Here is a 16,198-nt window from a genome sequence, read left to right as displayed (position 1 = left end):
GAAAACAATAATCTTAAATCCATAATTCAGGAGATGTTAAGCTCTTAGGCCAAATGGTCACCACTTTCTCCACCCCTCATACCTCAGCAAAGCTTTGTTTTCCATAAACAAAACAATTGACTGCAAGACTTTTACTTAATACACATGGTGTAGATTGTAAATGATGGGTAGATGGCAAGACAGCAAAACGCATCACAATTGACCTATTGATGATAAAAAGGTGAAGGTATGTAGATATCCTGATATTACAGGGGACAACATTACAACTTTGGGTGAATGGTTATGGGTTCCATTCATACACTTTTTCTTCAATTCCTCCAGCCTTAAGTGTCACTTCAATCAGCTTTACCATCACACGTAAAACATTCGCGACATCCTGTTCACCTCAAAGAGCATGAAGTACTCATGGTGTACATTATTGAAGGCCAATTAAGCCATGCAAGTCTGCAATTACGAACTAGCTACTCAAAGCTTTCAGCGCACTTCAACGATGCAAACAGCTAGCTAGTCAACGGGGATCTTCAAAAAGTTTCCTCTTTTATATTTTGATTGGAAACGGTGAGGGTAGGAGGGAGGAGGAGTAATCGGTCGTGTCTGAGAGACTGAGAAAGCTTACAGTCCGGATTTAATGCCGTCTGATTTCCACCTTTTTGGACCGCTCAAAGAAGCTTTAAGAGGAAGATTTTCATGTGATGATGGTGTGAAAGCAGCGGTGTGCTCAACCAAAACCATTTTTTCTGATGGAATTAAAAAGTAGGAACGACGCTGGGAAAAATACATCTGAAGGTGACAATGTAGAAAAGTCATGTCATTTGTTTTTGAAATTCGTAATAAATAGAGTTTTAAAAAGTACGGAAACTTTTTGAAGAACGCTTGTATCTCCAATTCACCTCACTTGCACGTCTTTGGACTGTGGGAGGACACCGAAGCTCTTGGAGGAAACCCACTCGGACACGAGTAGAACATGCAAACTCCACACAGAAAGAACCCAGACCGCTCCACTTAGGAATCGAACCCTGAACCCTCTTGCTGTGAGGCAACAATTCTACCCACTGGGCCACAGTAGTAAAAGGTTTGAGCGTTCATCATGGAGGATGTCGGAACAGGGTTTGTAGGTTGGCCATAGCTAACAAATGAATGTTTTCTCAAATTTTACACTATTATTATAGAAATAAGTATAACAAAGTCATGTTGGCATGTAATATGCAACATTTATTTTCAAAATAGTGGCAATTAAAAGAATCAACAGAAACATCTGTTTAAATTTATTGTATTTTTTTAATTGTCATTTATGTTTAAGCAATGCATAACACTTCTGATTAACAGTCCTGGTATACCTATACACTAGGTGTAAGGCATGAACATCACACACTCACCTATTCACTCTTACTCACAGAATATTCTCCTTCTACTTGCTTTGGAAGGTGTGAGGAAGCTGACAGGTCCTGGAGAAAAGCCCACACTGGTAATAATCAAAATCACTTAAATAATTAAATGTAACATCTTGGAGCTTTAAGGCACCAACACTATTTGATGTGTTGCTCTTCCACCCTATTTTAATTTATCATGTACAAGGCAAATGGTCTACAAAATATTAAACTGAGACACGTAGTATGTGGACACTAATTTTGATACTTAAAATGATTTTATATAATTGATTAAAATTAATTATGTTAAACAATCTAGTTTTGGGGCAATTGTCCCAGCATGTTTCTGCACCTGTACACAAAGGGGGAGCTCAGAGGTTAAGGTAAAGGACTAGTAATCGGAAAGTCACTGGTTCAAGCCCCACATCTGGCAGCTTGCCATTGTTGGGCTTTGAGCAATGTCCTTAACCCTCATCTCTTGCAGTGTATACAGTCTCAGTTGAAGGTCGCTTTGGATAAAGGCGCCTGCTAAATGCTGAAAATGTAAATGTAAAGCAAGGTCCATAACATTTCTCAAACATTCAAATGAAGGGCCTTTTGGCATCAAGTGATCTAAGAAGAGCTGTCTCTGTAGACATCTCTGAGGTTTACAAGGGATTCTCCTAAAAGCAAGCATGATGCCGACCAGCAGAGAGATGCACTAGTCCAGTTATTAATTTTATAGGTTCATTTGTGTAGCTCTTGTGCAAAAAAACTGGGCCAAGCCCAAAATGGCTTTTAACAACAAATTATTAGCAAGGAATCAGCCAGAATAGAGAGAGACAGATCTAGAACTAATGAGTTTAGGATAGTGTGGCAGAGGGACAGTAACTGAGTGAGTGACCAGCTGGGAGAATGAGCGGGTAAGAATTAATAAGGTTTATTTGGGATAATTTGGAATGGTGAGAGAGGAGTGCATGCCAAGTACAATATTCTTTTTTTTATGTTGTTTTAAGGTCATTGTGCTCATTTTAAATACATTTAAAATCTAGATTATGCAAACAAGTTCAGTTTAAATAAAGGAGAAAGTTAACATTGTGTGATTTAACAGTTCCTTTCTTATTTTACAATCTTAAAATATTTTTAAGCTAAAGAGTTTTGTGTACCGCTAAGTAATTTTTCTTAATTATTTCTAATAAACAGACCTGCTTGTTTGTATCTCGTTTCCCATGAGCTTTTACAATAATATTCCATATTACTGGTGAATGATCCAAATAACTCTCATTACATTACATTACAATAGGAAAGAGCTTGTAATGGGCTGCATTTAGGGGGAACTGTGGAGTGTCTAATTGAATTAAATAGCAATTTCAACTCAAAGCACTCTGCTGACTGGACAAAAAGCAGAGTAATGACCCTATGCTGTTAAACTATTGATACAATTTAATTAAACAAAAGTATGATCAACATGTAATACATTCCAAACAAAGCCTTTAGCGCTCAGAACAAGTCAGCTACAAAAAGGAAAAGCCAAGTGTTTTTACTACTCCTGCTGCGACTAATACCACTAATGCAGACCTGGGCTAGAATCAGAGTGAAGGGAAAACATTATTTTAACATACTTCCAATGCATATACACTGATATGTCTCATTCTTCAAAGTATTTCGCTAATTTTATTCAAAACTTGTATGTAGAAGCCCCTTTTGCAGCATTTACAGCTAAAATACATCTTGGATACATCCTACACACTAGGATTTGGTCAGTTTTTCTGCTTTTTTCATGGCTGATCTTTTCAAGCTCTGTCAGATTGGATGCCCTTCTTGCCCAGATGCCCAATTTGGCTGTTTAGCCGGCTTTAGGAAGGTTACATGAAGTTTCTTCCATTCAGAATTCAGTAATGTCCTTGCCTTGATTTATGCCTTAACCACAATTTCACTGTGGGCATTCACAGACAGTTCCTTGGACTCCATGGCTTGATTTTTGTACTGGCACCAGAAGGTAAATTGTGTTTCCACAGAGACAGAGGTATGTGCCTCTCCAAACTATATCCAGTCAATTCACATTGCAAGAAATAGGTATACTTTATCTGTCATATATACATATACAGGTGTACAGTACAATGAAATTCTTTCTTCGCATATTCCAGCTTGTTTGGAAGCTGGGGTCAGAGCGCAGGGTCAGCGATCGTACGGCGCCCCTGGAGCAGACAGTGGCTGCATAGCAGAGCCTGAATTTAAACCACCAATCTTCCGGTTGATAGCCCAAAGCTCTACCCACTAGGCTACCACTGTCCCTAAAAAAAAAAAATCAGGTGAGAGCGAGAACACAGTCCCCTGCTATCAGAAATTATGCAGTCGAGATTCCCACATTTGTGGAATTCGCAGAGGTCAGCACAACCGGAGTGCAATGGCTGAGCCTCACCCTGGGTGAACCACCTTCTTGATCATGCCAGGTAAGTATCAAGTGAGTTTTACAAGTGAGTTACAAGTGAGTTACAAGTGACACATATAAGAGGTAATAAGCAGGATATGCCAGACTACAATTCGGAGTGCCACTGCAAAGGTTTCAAATAGATTTGTAAGTAATTTTCACTTCATAATAGTGACTGATTAAGGGTAGACTGATGGGTAAAATGGCAATTATATCCACATTTAGGACAAATGTTTGTTTGTTTGTTTATTAGGATTTTAACGTCATGTTTTACACTTTTGGTTACATTTATGACAGGAAATGGTAGTTACTCGTTACACAAGGTTCATCAGTTCACAAAGTTATATTGAACACAGTCATGGACAATTTATTATCTCCAATTCACCTCACTTGCATGTTTTTGGACTGTGGGAGGAAAGCGGAGCACGCAGAGGAAACCCACGCAGACACGGGGAGAACATGAAAACAGAAAGGACCCAGACCGGCCCACCTGGGGATCAAACCCAGGACCTTCTTGCTGTGAGGTGACAGTGCTACCCACTTAGCCACCGTGCTGCCCTTTAGGACAAGAAGTTTATGATTATTCATTTGTGTGTGGGGGTATTTTTCTTTATGTATTAATGTTTTGGATAAATTGAAATGATTAATCCTTGCTTGAGTGAATTTTGCTTGAGTGAATTAAACAAAAATCAACAAAATCCTTATTTTATCCTAGAGAATATTATATTTTTAGGTACAAATAACAAAATAAAAAATGTTGTTCAAGTAGATTTATTATGGATTAGTTAAATCTTTTTGAGTAATTTAGTGCTTGAGTAATCTAAAAGTCATCATTACTTTTATTTAAATAAAAATGAGTTTATTAGCGTCACAACTGCCCTCAACACAGCAGAAACAAAGAAGAAGCATGTTTGATTGTAAACACTTCCATCTACTGGCAGAAAAGCTGAGCAACAGCAAGACTTTCAGTCTGCTTGTAACCAATTAGGTTAATAATATAATATTCAATGAAAAATCAATGAAAACATATTTATTTTAAAAAATGTTTTATCATCATCAATCACATTCAATTGAATGAACAAAAAGAACAATCCCCTTAATTTTTCTATCCCTTATAAACTGAGGTAAAATCAGTTAGAACATATTGTATTTATTATTTGTTATTATTATTATTATCAAGCAATTAATTTAAATTAATCAATGGAAAATGGAAACAAATATATAAATTCTAATGTAAATGAATTAATGGAAAATGGGGGAAAAAAACAAATAAAGTTAGGTAGTAATTCAGGGAGTCTCTGCATTTTCCACCTGCAAAGTAAACAAAGAGTTTGTTTTTAAGTATTTCTGCATATTTATCAGTACATGTAAAACATTTTACACTGTAACCAAGTCATTCTGGGCAGCTAAAATACAAAGCTTCCTTGACGTTATGGTGCAGTCTTTAATTTAAGTCTTCAATGTGCAAGAGGTGTCTGTGGCTCTTTTTTAATGGTTGAATTACTCGTATGTGTGATTTTACAGTAAAAATCATGAAATAGCATTATTTCATGAGGTACATGGCGGAATGTAATATGTCATAAAATAATTAAACAGCCAGCTTGATTAAACAAAATTAAGAAGGGAAATCATACTAGTGTTGTGGATGTTTTAATATTTATTTAAATAAATTAATAAATAAATTTATTTTAATACTTTCTTTGTAAATATTGTTTCTGTTTTTGTATTTTAAATAATCCAACTAATCAATTAATCAGAAACATAATCACCAGATTGATTAAATAAATTGTTAGTTGCAACCCTACAAGTGAAGTAAAGCATTTTTGTTTTAAGAATACACATTAGTAAAGGATTAAAACTGTTCAGACAAATGTAGGATATATGTCACATAAAAAAAAAAGAAGAAAAAAAAGAATACTTTAGTGAAAAAAAATATCTTTTTTTACTGAGAAAAGTCCACCAGGTAAAAGTGTCAGTGTAAGAGTTGTAGTGTGTAATGTGGGTTACACATTTTTAAAGCAATGCGATGAATATTTTAAAAGCTATTGAAGTTATTAATATGCTGAATACTTTAAATGCTATTGAAGTTATGGATATAAAATTTGTTTTTTTATGAAGTTAAAAAGGATAAAAGTGTCAGTTTAGGACTTGTAATGTGGGTTACACTTGATAATATATAATTTGATTTGGAGCAATTGGATGCATATTTTAAAAGCTATTGAAGTTATTGATACGCCGAATACTTTAAATGCTATTTAAGTTATGAAGAGAAATCTGTTTTTTTATCATGTAATACAGTGTAAAAGTGTCAGTTTAGGACTTGTAGTGTGTTATGTGGGTTACACTTGATAAAATACAGCTTGTTTTTGAGCAATTGGATGCATATTTTAAAAGCTATTGAAGTTATGAATAGAAATCGGGTTTTTTTTATCATGTAAAACAGTGTGAAAGTGTCAGTTTAGGACTTGTAGTGTGTAATGTGGGTTACAATTGATGATATATAATTTGTTTTGGAGTAATTGGATGCATATTTTAAAAGCTATTGAAGTTATTGATATGCTGAATACTTTAAATGCTATTGAAGTTATTGATATGCTGAATACTTTAAATGCTATTGAAATTATGAATAAAAAAATCAGTTTTTTATCATGTAAAACAATGTAAAAGTGTCAGTTTAGTACTTGTAGTGTGTAATGTGGGTTACACTTGATAAAATAAAACTTGTTTTTGGAAAAAATTGGATGCATATTTTAAAAGCTATTGAAGTTATTGATATGCTGAATACTTTAAATGCTATTGAAGTTATGAATAGAAATCGGTTTTTTTTTATCATGTAAATCAGTGTAAAAGTGTCAGTTTAGGACTTGTAGTGTGTAATGTGGGTTACACTTGATAAAATAAAACTTGTTTTGGAAAAAATTGGATGCATATTTTAAAAGCTATTGAAGTTATTGATATGCTGAATATTTTAAATGCTATTGAAGTTATGAATAGAAATCTGTTTTTTTAATCATGTAACTGTAAAAGTGTCAGTTTAGGACTTGTAGTGTGTAATGTGGGTTACAATTGATGATAGATAATTTGTTTTGGAGTAATTGGATGCATATTTTAAAAGCTATTGAAGTTATTGATATGCTGAATACTTTAAATGCTATTGAAGTTATTGATATGCTGAATATTTTAAATGCTATTGAAGTTATGAATAGAAATCGGGGTTTTTTTTATCATGTAAAACAGTGTAAAAGTGTCAGTTTAGGACTTGTAGTGTGTAATGTGGGTTACACTTGATAAAATAAAACTTGTTTTGGAAAAAATTGGATGCATATTTTAAAAGCTATTGAAGTTATTGATATGCTGAATACTTTAAATGCTATTGAAGTTATTGATATGCTGAATACTTTAAATGCTATTGAAATTATGAATAAAAAAATCAGTTTTTTATCATGTAAAACAATGTAAAAGTGTCAGTTTAGGACTTGTAGTGTGTAATGTGGGTTACACTTGATAATATATCATTTGTTTTGGAGCAATTGGATGCATATACTTTAAATGCTATTGAAATTATGAATAAAAATCTGTTTTTTATCATGTAATACAGTGTAAAAGTGTCAGTGTAAGAGTTGTAGTGTGTAATGTGGGTTACAATTGATAAAATACAGCTTGTTTTGGAGTCAATTTGATGAATATTTTAAAAGCTTTTGAAGTAAATAATATGCTGAATAAATGCTATTGAAGTTATTCATAAAAATCTGTTTTTGCACTGATGAAGGACTAGAGGATGACTAACACAAACTGTGCAGCAACAGATCAGCTATTGGTTGCTTCCTCAATCTGTGCTCTTTTCTGTACTTGCATTCTTATGGACTTGAGAAACGTCATTATTCGCAGCCCAAGTACTGTTCCATTTAAATGTTCACATCTAGAGTACAGTCCATATAACCAGATGTGGTTCTTGCTCACCCATATTATCAAGAACTCACCACTCTCACTTGTGCCATGTTGCTTGAACATTTTAATGTGAGGCACTATAAACTTACCTATTATGGCTCTGATTGTGAGTCAGCAGCTGGTTTGACTGGTCAGATTAAATCTTTCACTTGGGAAGAGTACTTTTCTGACAGTCTCTTGGTACAACTCTCTTGGCTGCAATATGGTCTTGAACTCTATGTATGGTTTTTTTTTTTTAATAGTAGCAGCAACTGAAAAAAGATCTTTAAAAAGAAAAGAAATACTTTTATGGTCACAACATTAATTGAGCCTAAGCAGGAGTTAAAGTGACAGAGTATCATTATTTTCAAAGGTAAAGTTATTTTTAAAGATAATCTGTTGTTTGGGTGGTCAGTATATTGCAAGAGATATATAAACTTCTGTGATCTCAGCATACATTTTTATGATGCACAAAATATTTATTGCTGAAAAACATGACTTCCCTTCACCTGCACAAATGCATTGCCTCAGACAGATGTTCTCTCTCTTTAACTTCTTTATTTTATGCTGCAGTATTTTGCAAAGTAGCTCAGGTGAACACACCCAACAAAATTTGATAAGTCGGGAAAAAAACAAGTTGTTCCACAATATATTTTTACACAAATATCTTTTCAACACAATATATTTGAATAAAAGTCAACCAGCACTTACTTCAATTGATTTAGGATATGGGCTACAAAAACATTGACGTTCTGTGAATCTGGTTGTGGAGCAGTGTACTAAGTGTCAAACTTGTCACCACTATTATAAACTTGAATATGGGCAACCCATCCTTTTGTGTAAACTTCTCTATGTTCATTTCTAGGTAATATTATTTGTAAACCTAAATTCATTAAAAGTCATGAGTTTATTATAGTGCAGTTCAGCACAATAACAGCACTATAAACTAAGCAATTGCACCAGTCTTAACAAGCATTACTAAGTATTTAAAATGCACAGTGAGAAGGCTAATGTTAACGTTTAGCTAACGTTCCAAGTTACATGCTAAAATCCAATGGGGACATTTTGGAAAAATAATGGTTTATCATAAATATATTATGATATACCTGTATTTCAGAGTTTCATTAATTTTTCCCCAAGATCTTGTATTGATGATGGGCGATTTGGACCACTGCGCCAAGTCTTCTCCAGCACATCCCAAAGATTCTCAATGGGGTTCAAGTCTGGACTCAGGTCTGTGGTGGCCAATCCATGTGTGAAAAGGATGTCTCATGCTCCCTGAACCACTCTTTCACAATTTGAGCCCGAATTTGAATCCTGGCATTGTCATCTTGGAATATGCCCGTGCCATCAGGGAAGAAAAAATCCATTGATGGAATAACCTGGTCGTTCAGTATATTCAGGTAGTCAGCTGACCTCATTCTTCGGGCACATGACGTTGCTGAACCTAGACCTGACCAACTGCAGCGACCCCAGATCATAGCGCTGCCCCCACAGGCTTGTATGGTAGGCACTAGGCATGATGGGTGCATCACTTCTTACCCTGATGCGCCCATCACTCTGGAACAGGGTAAATCTGGACTCATCTTCCTCTTCCTCTGGACTCATCTGACCTGCTTCCATTGCTCCAGAGTCCAATCTTTATGCTCCCTAGCAAATTGAAGCCATTTTTGCCGGTTAGCCTCACTGACAAGTGGTTTTCCTAAGGCTACACAGCTGTTTAGTCCCAATCCCTTGAGTTCCCTTCACATTGTGCGTGTGGAAATGCTCTTACTTTCACTATTAAACATATCCCTGAGTTCGACTGGATTTTTTCTACCATTTGATTTCACCAAACGTTTAAGTGATCGCCGATCACGATCGTTCAAGATTTATTTCCGACCACATTCCTACCTCGAAGATGTTTCCCCACTGACTGTCCTTCCAGTTTTTAACAATGCGTTGGACAGTTCTTAACCCGATTTTAGTAGTTTCAGCTTCTCCTTAGATGTTTTTCTCTGCTTGATGCATGCCAATAATTTGACCCTTCTGAAACAGATTAATTGTCTTTTCCATGTCAACAGGATGTGTCTTTCCACATGGTTGTTTAACAAATGAGAAGCTACTCACTGCATCAGTTAGGGTTAAATAACTTGTTGCCAGCTTAAACATAATCACCCATGCACTAATTATCCAATGGGAGGCTCTTACCTATGTGCATAGTTAAATTAAGGTGGTGACCTTTTTTTTGGCCAGGCAGTGTATGATCCAACATCATTCTGATCGTGTCATTTTCTGTTACGTGTGTGTGTGTGTGTGTGTGTGTCACACGTAACCAATGTTGCTGACTTTTGTTGTCCACAAGTCATTATTTATTGCGAGTCGAGTCCGAGTCATTTGAAACGAGTTGGAGTCGAGTCCGAAGTCGCTGCGTGTGCCTTTAGCATTCACTCGGCACTGTGACTTCGGATCCACTCGGCTCGAATGCAGACGCAATGCATGATGGGTGAATGAGTTCTTCAGGAACGTTCGGTAAGATTTCCGACATAAGGCAGCTAAGCTAAAGTTATCTGTGCTCATCATGGCTCCGGGTCTCAGTGTTTTTATTTGGCTGTTAGTTGTTGTGAAAGGATTGGCCGGGGTTCGGGAGAATGAGGTTGGCCAAATATCGGGTTCTTGTTACAAACCAGTAAACTTCAGCGGACCCTCTTTTATAAGGTAGGAAATGTAAACAGACCTAAACGTTTTACACGATATAACGCTCATGCTAACAAATAACTCATGCGCTAACTGTTTATTACAATTACAAATCATGTCGTATAAGCTGCTTAAATTTGTGCAGCTATTTGTTAATAATTTACAAAGATGTAAACAGTTGTAGCCTAGTGGTTAAGGTACTGGACTAGTAATCAAAAGGTCGCTGGTTCAAGCCCCACCACTGCCAAGATGCTGCTGTTGGGCCCTTGAGCAAGGCCCTTAACCCTCAGTAGCTCAGACTTTATACTGTAACTGTAATGTAAGTCGCTTTGGATAAAGGCATCTGCTAAATGCTAAAAATGTAAACAGAAGGTTGCTGGTTCAAACCCCACCACTGCCAGGTTGCCACGGTTGGTCCCTAACTGTAGACTGTATATTTATTTATTTATTTATCTCTTTTACACTTTAATTACATTCATGACAGAAACTGTAGTTTCTAGTTACACAGGATTCATCAATGTACAAGTTTAATATCAAACACAGTCATGGACAATTTTGTATCTCCATTTCACCTCACTTGAATGTCTTGGGATGTGGGAGGAAACAGGAGGCACGGGGAGAACATGCAAACTCCACACAGAAAGGACCCGGACCGCCCCACCTGGGGATTGAATTCAGGAACTATTTTTTTTTATAATTCGAAGAAATTTACCAAGTTTTAAATATTTACAGCTTATGTAAAGACACCAAAAAAGACCTAACAAGACGTATGATAATATACGTTATTTATTAACAAATAAATGACCTCCTTCCAACAGGGTGGCTGAGTGGGCAGCACTGTCGCACTTTTTCTTTAAGAACCTATCCGAGACCTCATGAGTACCTGAACCTGCCTGATCTCCTTGTATCCTGGGACTGTCGCCTCACATCAAAAAGGTACTGGGTTCGATCCCCAGGTGGGGCGGCCCGGCCCGGGTCCTTTCTGTGTGTAGTTGGCATGTTTTCCCCGTGTCTGCGTGAGTTTCCTCCGGGTGCTCCGGTTTCCTCCCACAGTCCAGAGACATGCAAGTGAGGTAAATTGGAGCTTCAAAATTGTCCATGACTGTGTTCGATATAACCTTGAGAACTAATGAACCTTGTGTGATCAGTAACTACCGTTCCTGTCATGAATGTAACCAAAGAGTGTAAAACATGACGAACAAACAAACCTCCTTTCAACAAATTGTTTAACGTATTTTTCCAAATTTATGTTTCTTTTAGAACTTATCCGAGACCTCACGAGTACCTGAACCTGTCTGATCTCCCTGTATCCTGGGACTGGCGGAACATCGCTGGAAGGAACTATGTGAGCATAACGCGCAATCAGCACATCCCTCAGTACTGCGGTTCATGCTGGGCCATGGGCTCAACCAGTGCACTCGCAGGTACAGTCCAATTTGCTTTTTTTTACTTTTTTAAGGTCTCTTTTTATGACCCTTTCTCCACACTCTTGTGCATAATGCACAGTTTGTACGTTAAGGGTCCTTGTTATTAGCTTATTTAATGACATTTTAGCAGTGTTTGGCTATCTTGTGGCCTCCTTGAACAATCTGATGGCAAATGATCCATGCACAAGCCTGGGTCTATCTAGGCATGTCTGGTTATTAAATTTGACTATATTGTTATTTAAATCTGTTTCATAATGACAAAAGACTGCAATAAACCTTTACATTTGTAGTTGTTTTCTTGTTTAGATCGTGTAAACATCAAAAGAAAAGGGGCGTGGCCATCAGCATACTTGTCCGTCCAAAATGTGATTGATTGTGGGAGATCAGGGTCTTGTTTCGGAGGAGATCATCTGGGTGTGTATGCGTATGCACATAAGAAGGGCATTCCAGACGAGACCTGTAACAACTATCAAGCCAGAAATCAAAGTAAGTAGCGTCCCTGTTATATATTTCATATTGAATAACTAAACTGTACTCATGTATTTATTTCAGGATCAGTAATGGCTGCTCAGCCTAATTTGTTTTAACAGGTATGTCACTTCGAAAATCCTAAAAATCCTAATTTTTTTTGTTTACACAGAGTGTGATCCATTTAACCAGTGTGGCACTTGCTCGTCCTTTGGCTCCTGCTCTATTGTAAAGAACTACACTGTGTGGAAGGTGGGAGACTTTGGGAAGGTCTCAGGACGAGACCATATGAAAGCCGAGATCTATAAAAATGGCCCAATCAGGCAAGCATCCTGCCATAATTCTACATAAGTGATCATGACTATGCCCTAACCTCATCGGTAAGGCCCTACCTAATCATGTCACTGCCTCATGTTTACTGGTTTTTGCACTATGAGGTGGTCCTAGCAATCCAACGGCAATTCAGTTAGCAATTGCTTAGTCAAAATGTCCAAGATGTTAAAGTCTAAAGCGGCTAAAAACACAAATCGGTGACTGAAGCTGCGTCCGGAATCGCATACTTACAGAGTACGTACTAGATTGGAGGAAGTATGCACTACTCGGCCGGTACAAAAGTATGCAGTATGCACACAACACCGCTACGTACTACATCCGCCATCTTACCTACGTCAAGTGATGACGTGAGGACGTGATGACCATATATATATCACCATAGTTACAGACTCTTTACAAACCCCCTCACCTCAATTTTATCTTCAAAAAACAAGCAAAAAATACAAACATATGACCTCTCCCCTTTAATCTCAGATTTTATTAACATATCACCTACAAATAAAATCCTAGCCAAAATCTATAGATTAATATCCAAATCAGACCCGACAATAATTATACCATCTAAGAAATGGGAAAAAGATCTCTCAATCAACCCCACCACTGACTTCTGGCCACGGATCCTTAACAATATATTTAACATGACTAATAGCACAAACCTACACCTATTACAATATAAAGTTATACACAGGGCACACTACACTGGTGAAAAACGTCTTTGAGACAGTTACATTTTCGGCATTTAGCAGACGCTTTTATTCAAAGCGACTTACATTACAGTGTACAGCGTGAGCAACTGAGGGTTAAGAGCCTTGCTCAAGAGCCCAACAGCAGCAACCTGGCAGTGGTGAGGCCTGAACCAGCGACAGTCTGGTTACTAGTCCAGTACCTTAACCACTAGGCTACTGCTTGCCCTTACTGGATGTCAGGTAGGCTATGTTGTGTGTTGTAGTTTTCATTTAATTAATCATTCAATTTACTAACTGCAGCAAATATAAATATGTTTGCTCATATTAGCATAATACAGATTCCAAACTGCTCTCAGTTATGACTGCTTTGCTGAAATTAGCACATACAGTTTGAACATAATCCTGTTTTTTTTTTTTTTTACATTATCTCTGTACGGCAGCTGTGGTATCATGGCAACTAAAGGGCTTGAAGCGTATGAGGGAGGAGTGTTTGCAGAGTTTCATCTGATCTCACTCATGAATCACATTATATCTGTGGCTGGCTGGGGAAAGACTGAGGATGGGACAGAGTATTGGATAGTCAGAAACTCCTGGGGAGAATTCTGGGTAAGTCATTCAGTGGCCCTGCACTCAACAGTTTTCTACAAAAAAAACCCCCATACATTATGAACTTTTGTGTTCTTGATGTAGTTATAGGAACATTAAGTGAAATACAACAAGTACACGTGCATATGTAGCAGTATTAAGGTATATCACAGCTAGGTAGGTAAACTGCCTTTTTTATGCATTTTACCCACTTTTACTCCCAATTTAGTGTAGGCAATCTGCTGCTGGGGACCCTGATGGTGTCCAAGGGGGGTGTATATTCACGTGACACACATACCCTCTAATGTACGTGCAGTCCTGTCAATCTTTCCCATACTGTGGTGGATTTAACCCCACCCCTTAGTCCTGTCTTTCCCACCCAGCAGACTAGAGGCCAATTTTGTCTACCTTTAACAGAGCTGAGATTCAAACCAGGGAGCTCAGAATCTCGGTGCTAGTTGTGCTAGCAGATTAAGTATTTAAGTGCTTATATATTAAAGCAATGAACAACAGTGTTCATTAGCACAGCTTAGGCTAGCAAAGTAAGCTAAAGCTAAGCTTTTGGTTATTTCTTTCCAAAGTAATTTTATTAGGAAATTGCTGTGTTATCGTTGTTATACTTATAATTTTATGGTATATTTATTTTTAGCTACTTTTGAGTAAATCACTCGTGATACATCACAGTATACAGCCACTTCCAAAACCATCAGCCCAAAGGTATTCAACGAGGTTGATTTCAGGGGTCCACGTAGGTCAGAAGTACCCCAAATAGTGATCTTGTATCTGCCTAAGACAAATGTGAGCTACTGAGTTTTGCAAGTGTTAGCTAACCTGCCTGTTATTACAGAATCATGAAAGGACAATGTAGAAATATGTGTAGTTTAATATATTTATAGTTAATAGTTCATGAGCATTAAAATATACTGTTATTTATTTATTTATTTATTTTTAAACATTTTATGAGCTGAAAGATTAGCTAAGTTAACTTGATCTTAAAAAGTGATCTATTTCCACAGGGCGAAGCAGGCTGGGCCCGGATCGTCACCAGTGCTTATAAAGGAGGTAAAGGGAACTGGTTCAACCTCGCTATTGAAAAATCCTGTGTATATGGAGACCCCATAGTGGTCTAAAGGAGGAGCAACTGTGAGAAGCCAGCACCGTCCACATGGACACAGCGAAACCAGGAACCTAGCCAATGGAGAGTCATACTCACTGTGCATTTTACTGATATTTGTATTTATTAAAAATAAGGACTGTTAATGTCTGTACACATGGTATTTAATTGTCACATTAGGTTACATTTTACATTTAAGCAAAATCACTTTTGTCTGTCTGTACTGGGTGTCAGAAAGGACAAAAAGTATCTGTTACTATGTTATGTAATTAGTCAATGTTAAGTAAGTGATGGAATTCTGTTTTAAATGCTATATTTTGTTCATAATTGTATTGCTATTTTTTTAAAGAATGACATTGTAAGGAATAGAATATTTACTTGAACTCTTGCTAATTTAAAACCAGATATTAGTTCAGTATGTATTGATGCAGTGTATTATGATATATAATTTATAACACTTTATACCGCTTTTAAATAAAATTGACTATTAATATTTTATTAATGTATATAAAACAAATATCTAATAAAATAAGACAGTTGGGTGAGACAGCAGTAAATTATGCTAGCCCACTAGAGCTGGGACCAGCATTTCAAAATCCTACCTGTGATATTAGTCGTTTGGGCGTCATATTTGATTGGTGTCCTGTCTAGGGTGCGTTACTGCATTGCTCCGGACCCACTGCAACCCTGATTCAAATAAAGAGGTAGAAAAAAAATGAAAGTGATGATTATGATGCTGATAATCTAATGTAAGTAGTGGTTTAAAATAATAGTGTGCCTGTTTCCTAGAAGAGATGAACGTTTAAAAATGAATGTGCATCAGTTTTAGTCGGAGCACAACGATTGCAACCTTTAACCACCCTGAGATCAACACTGACATTATTTGGGATTTTGTGGATTGGGATTTCATGACCGAGCAACCTCACACGAGCATCAAAGATCTTCAAGCACAATACTAAGCTATTCACACTGACTGTGAATAAGCAGTTCCTTTTAGAGTGTAAACAAAGTGAAAGCAGATGTAGCTAACGGTTTAGGTACGGGACTAGTAATCAAAAGGTCACTGGTTCAAACCCCACCACTGCCAGGTTGCCACTGTTGGGCCCCTGAGCAAGGCCCTTGATCCTCAATTGCTTAGACACTATACTGTCACAGTACTGTAAGTCGCCTTGGCTAAAAGCATCTGCTAAATGCTGAAAATGTAA

The 16,198-nt window shown here is 37.0% G+C and overlaps 1 protein-coding gene and 1 pseudogene across 1 annotated transcript; one reads left to right on the top strand and one right to left on the bottom strand.

Annotated features, from left to right (window-relative positions):
* Positions 1–3,655: 3,655 nt before the first annotated feature.
* Positions 3,656–3,807, bottom strand: LOC134302943 (U1 spliceosomal RNA; annotated as a pseudogene).
* A 6,432-nt stretch (positions 3,808–10,239) lies between these two features.
* On the top strand, positions 10,240–15,491 carry LOC134302350 (cathepsin Z). The gene is made up of 6 exons (XM_062987424.1): positions 10,240–10,401; positions 11,641–11,804; positions 12,114–12,293; positions 12,448–12,598; positions 13,735–13,900; positions 14,896–15,491. Exons 1-6 carry the CDS (start codon positions 10,265–10,267, stop codon positions 15,007–15,009), a joined length of 912 nt encoding a protein of 303 aa, XP_062843494.1. The 5' UTR covers positions 10,240–10,264; the 3' UTR covers positions 15,010–15,491.
* The last annotated feature ends 707 nt before the right edge of the window (positions 15,492–16,198 follow it).

This window comes from Trichomycterus rosablanca, chromosome 25 (genome assembly GCF_030014385.1).
Source record: "Trichomycterus rosablanca isolate fTriRos1 chromosome 25, fTriRos1.hap1, whole genome shotgun sequence".
In the NCBI taxonomy this organism is placed as follows: Eukaryota; Metazoa; Chordata; class Actinopteri; order Siluriformes; family Trichomycteridae; genus Trichomycterus; species Trichomycterus rosablanca.
Note: the sequence above shows the minus strand (reverse complement) of the source record. Positions and strands in the feature narration are given on the sequence as shown.

Excerpts from the sequence above, each read along its gene's own strand:
- LOC134302350 (XM_062987424.1), top strand. The coding sequence starts at position 10,265 with ATGGCTCCGGGTCTCAGTGTTTTTATTTGGCTGTTAGTTGTTGTGAAA. Across the intron at positions 10,402-11,640 it reads AGCGGACCCTCTTTTATAAG|AACTTATCCGAGACCTCACG; the intron begins GTAGGAAATGTA and ends TGTTTCTTTTAG. Across the intron at positions 11,805-12,113 it reads CTCAACCAGTGCACTCGCAG|ATCGTGTAAACATCAAAAGA; the intron begins GTACAGTCCAAT and ends TTTCTTGTTTAG.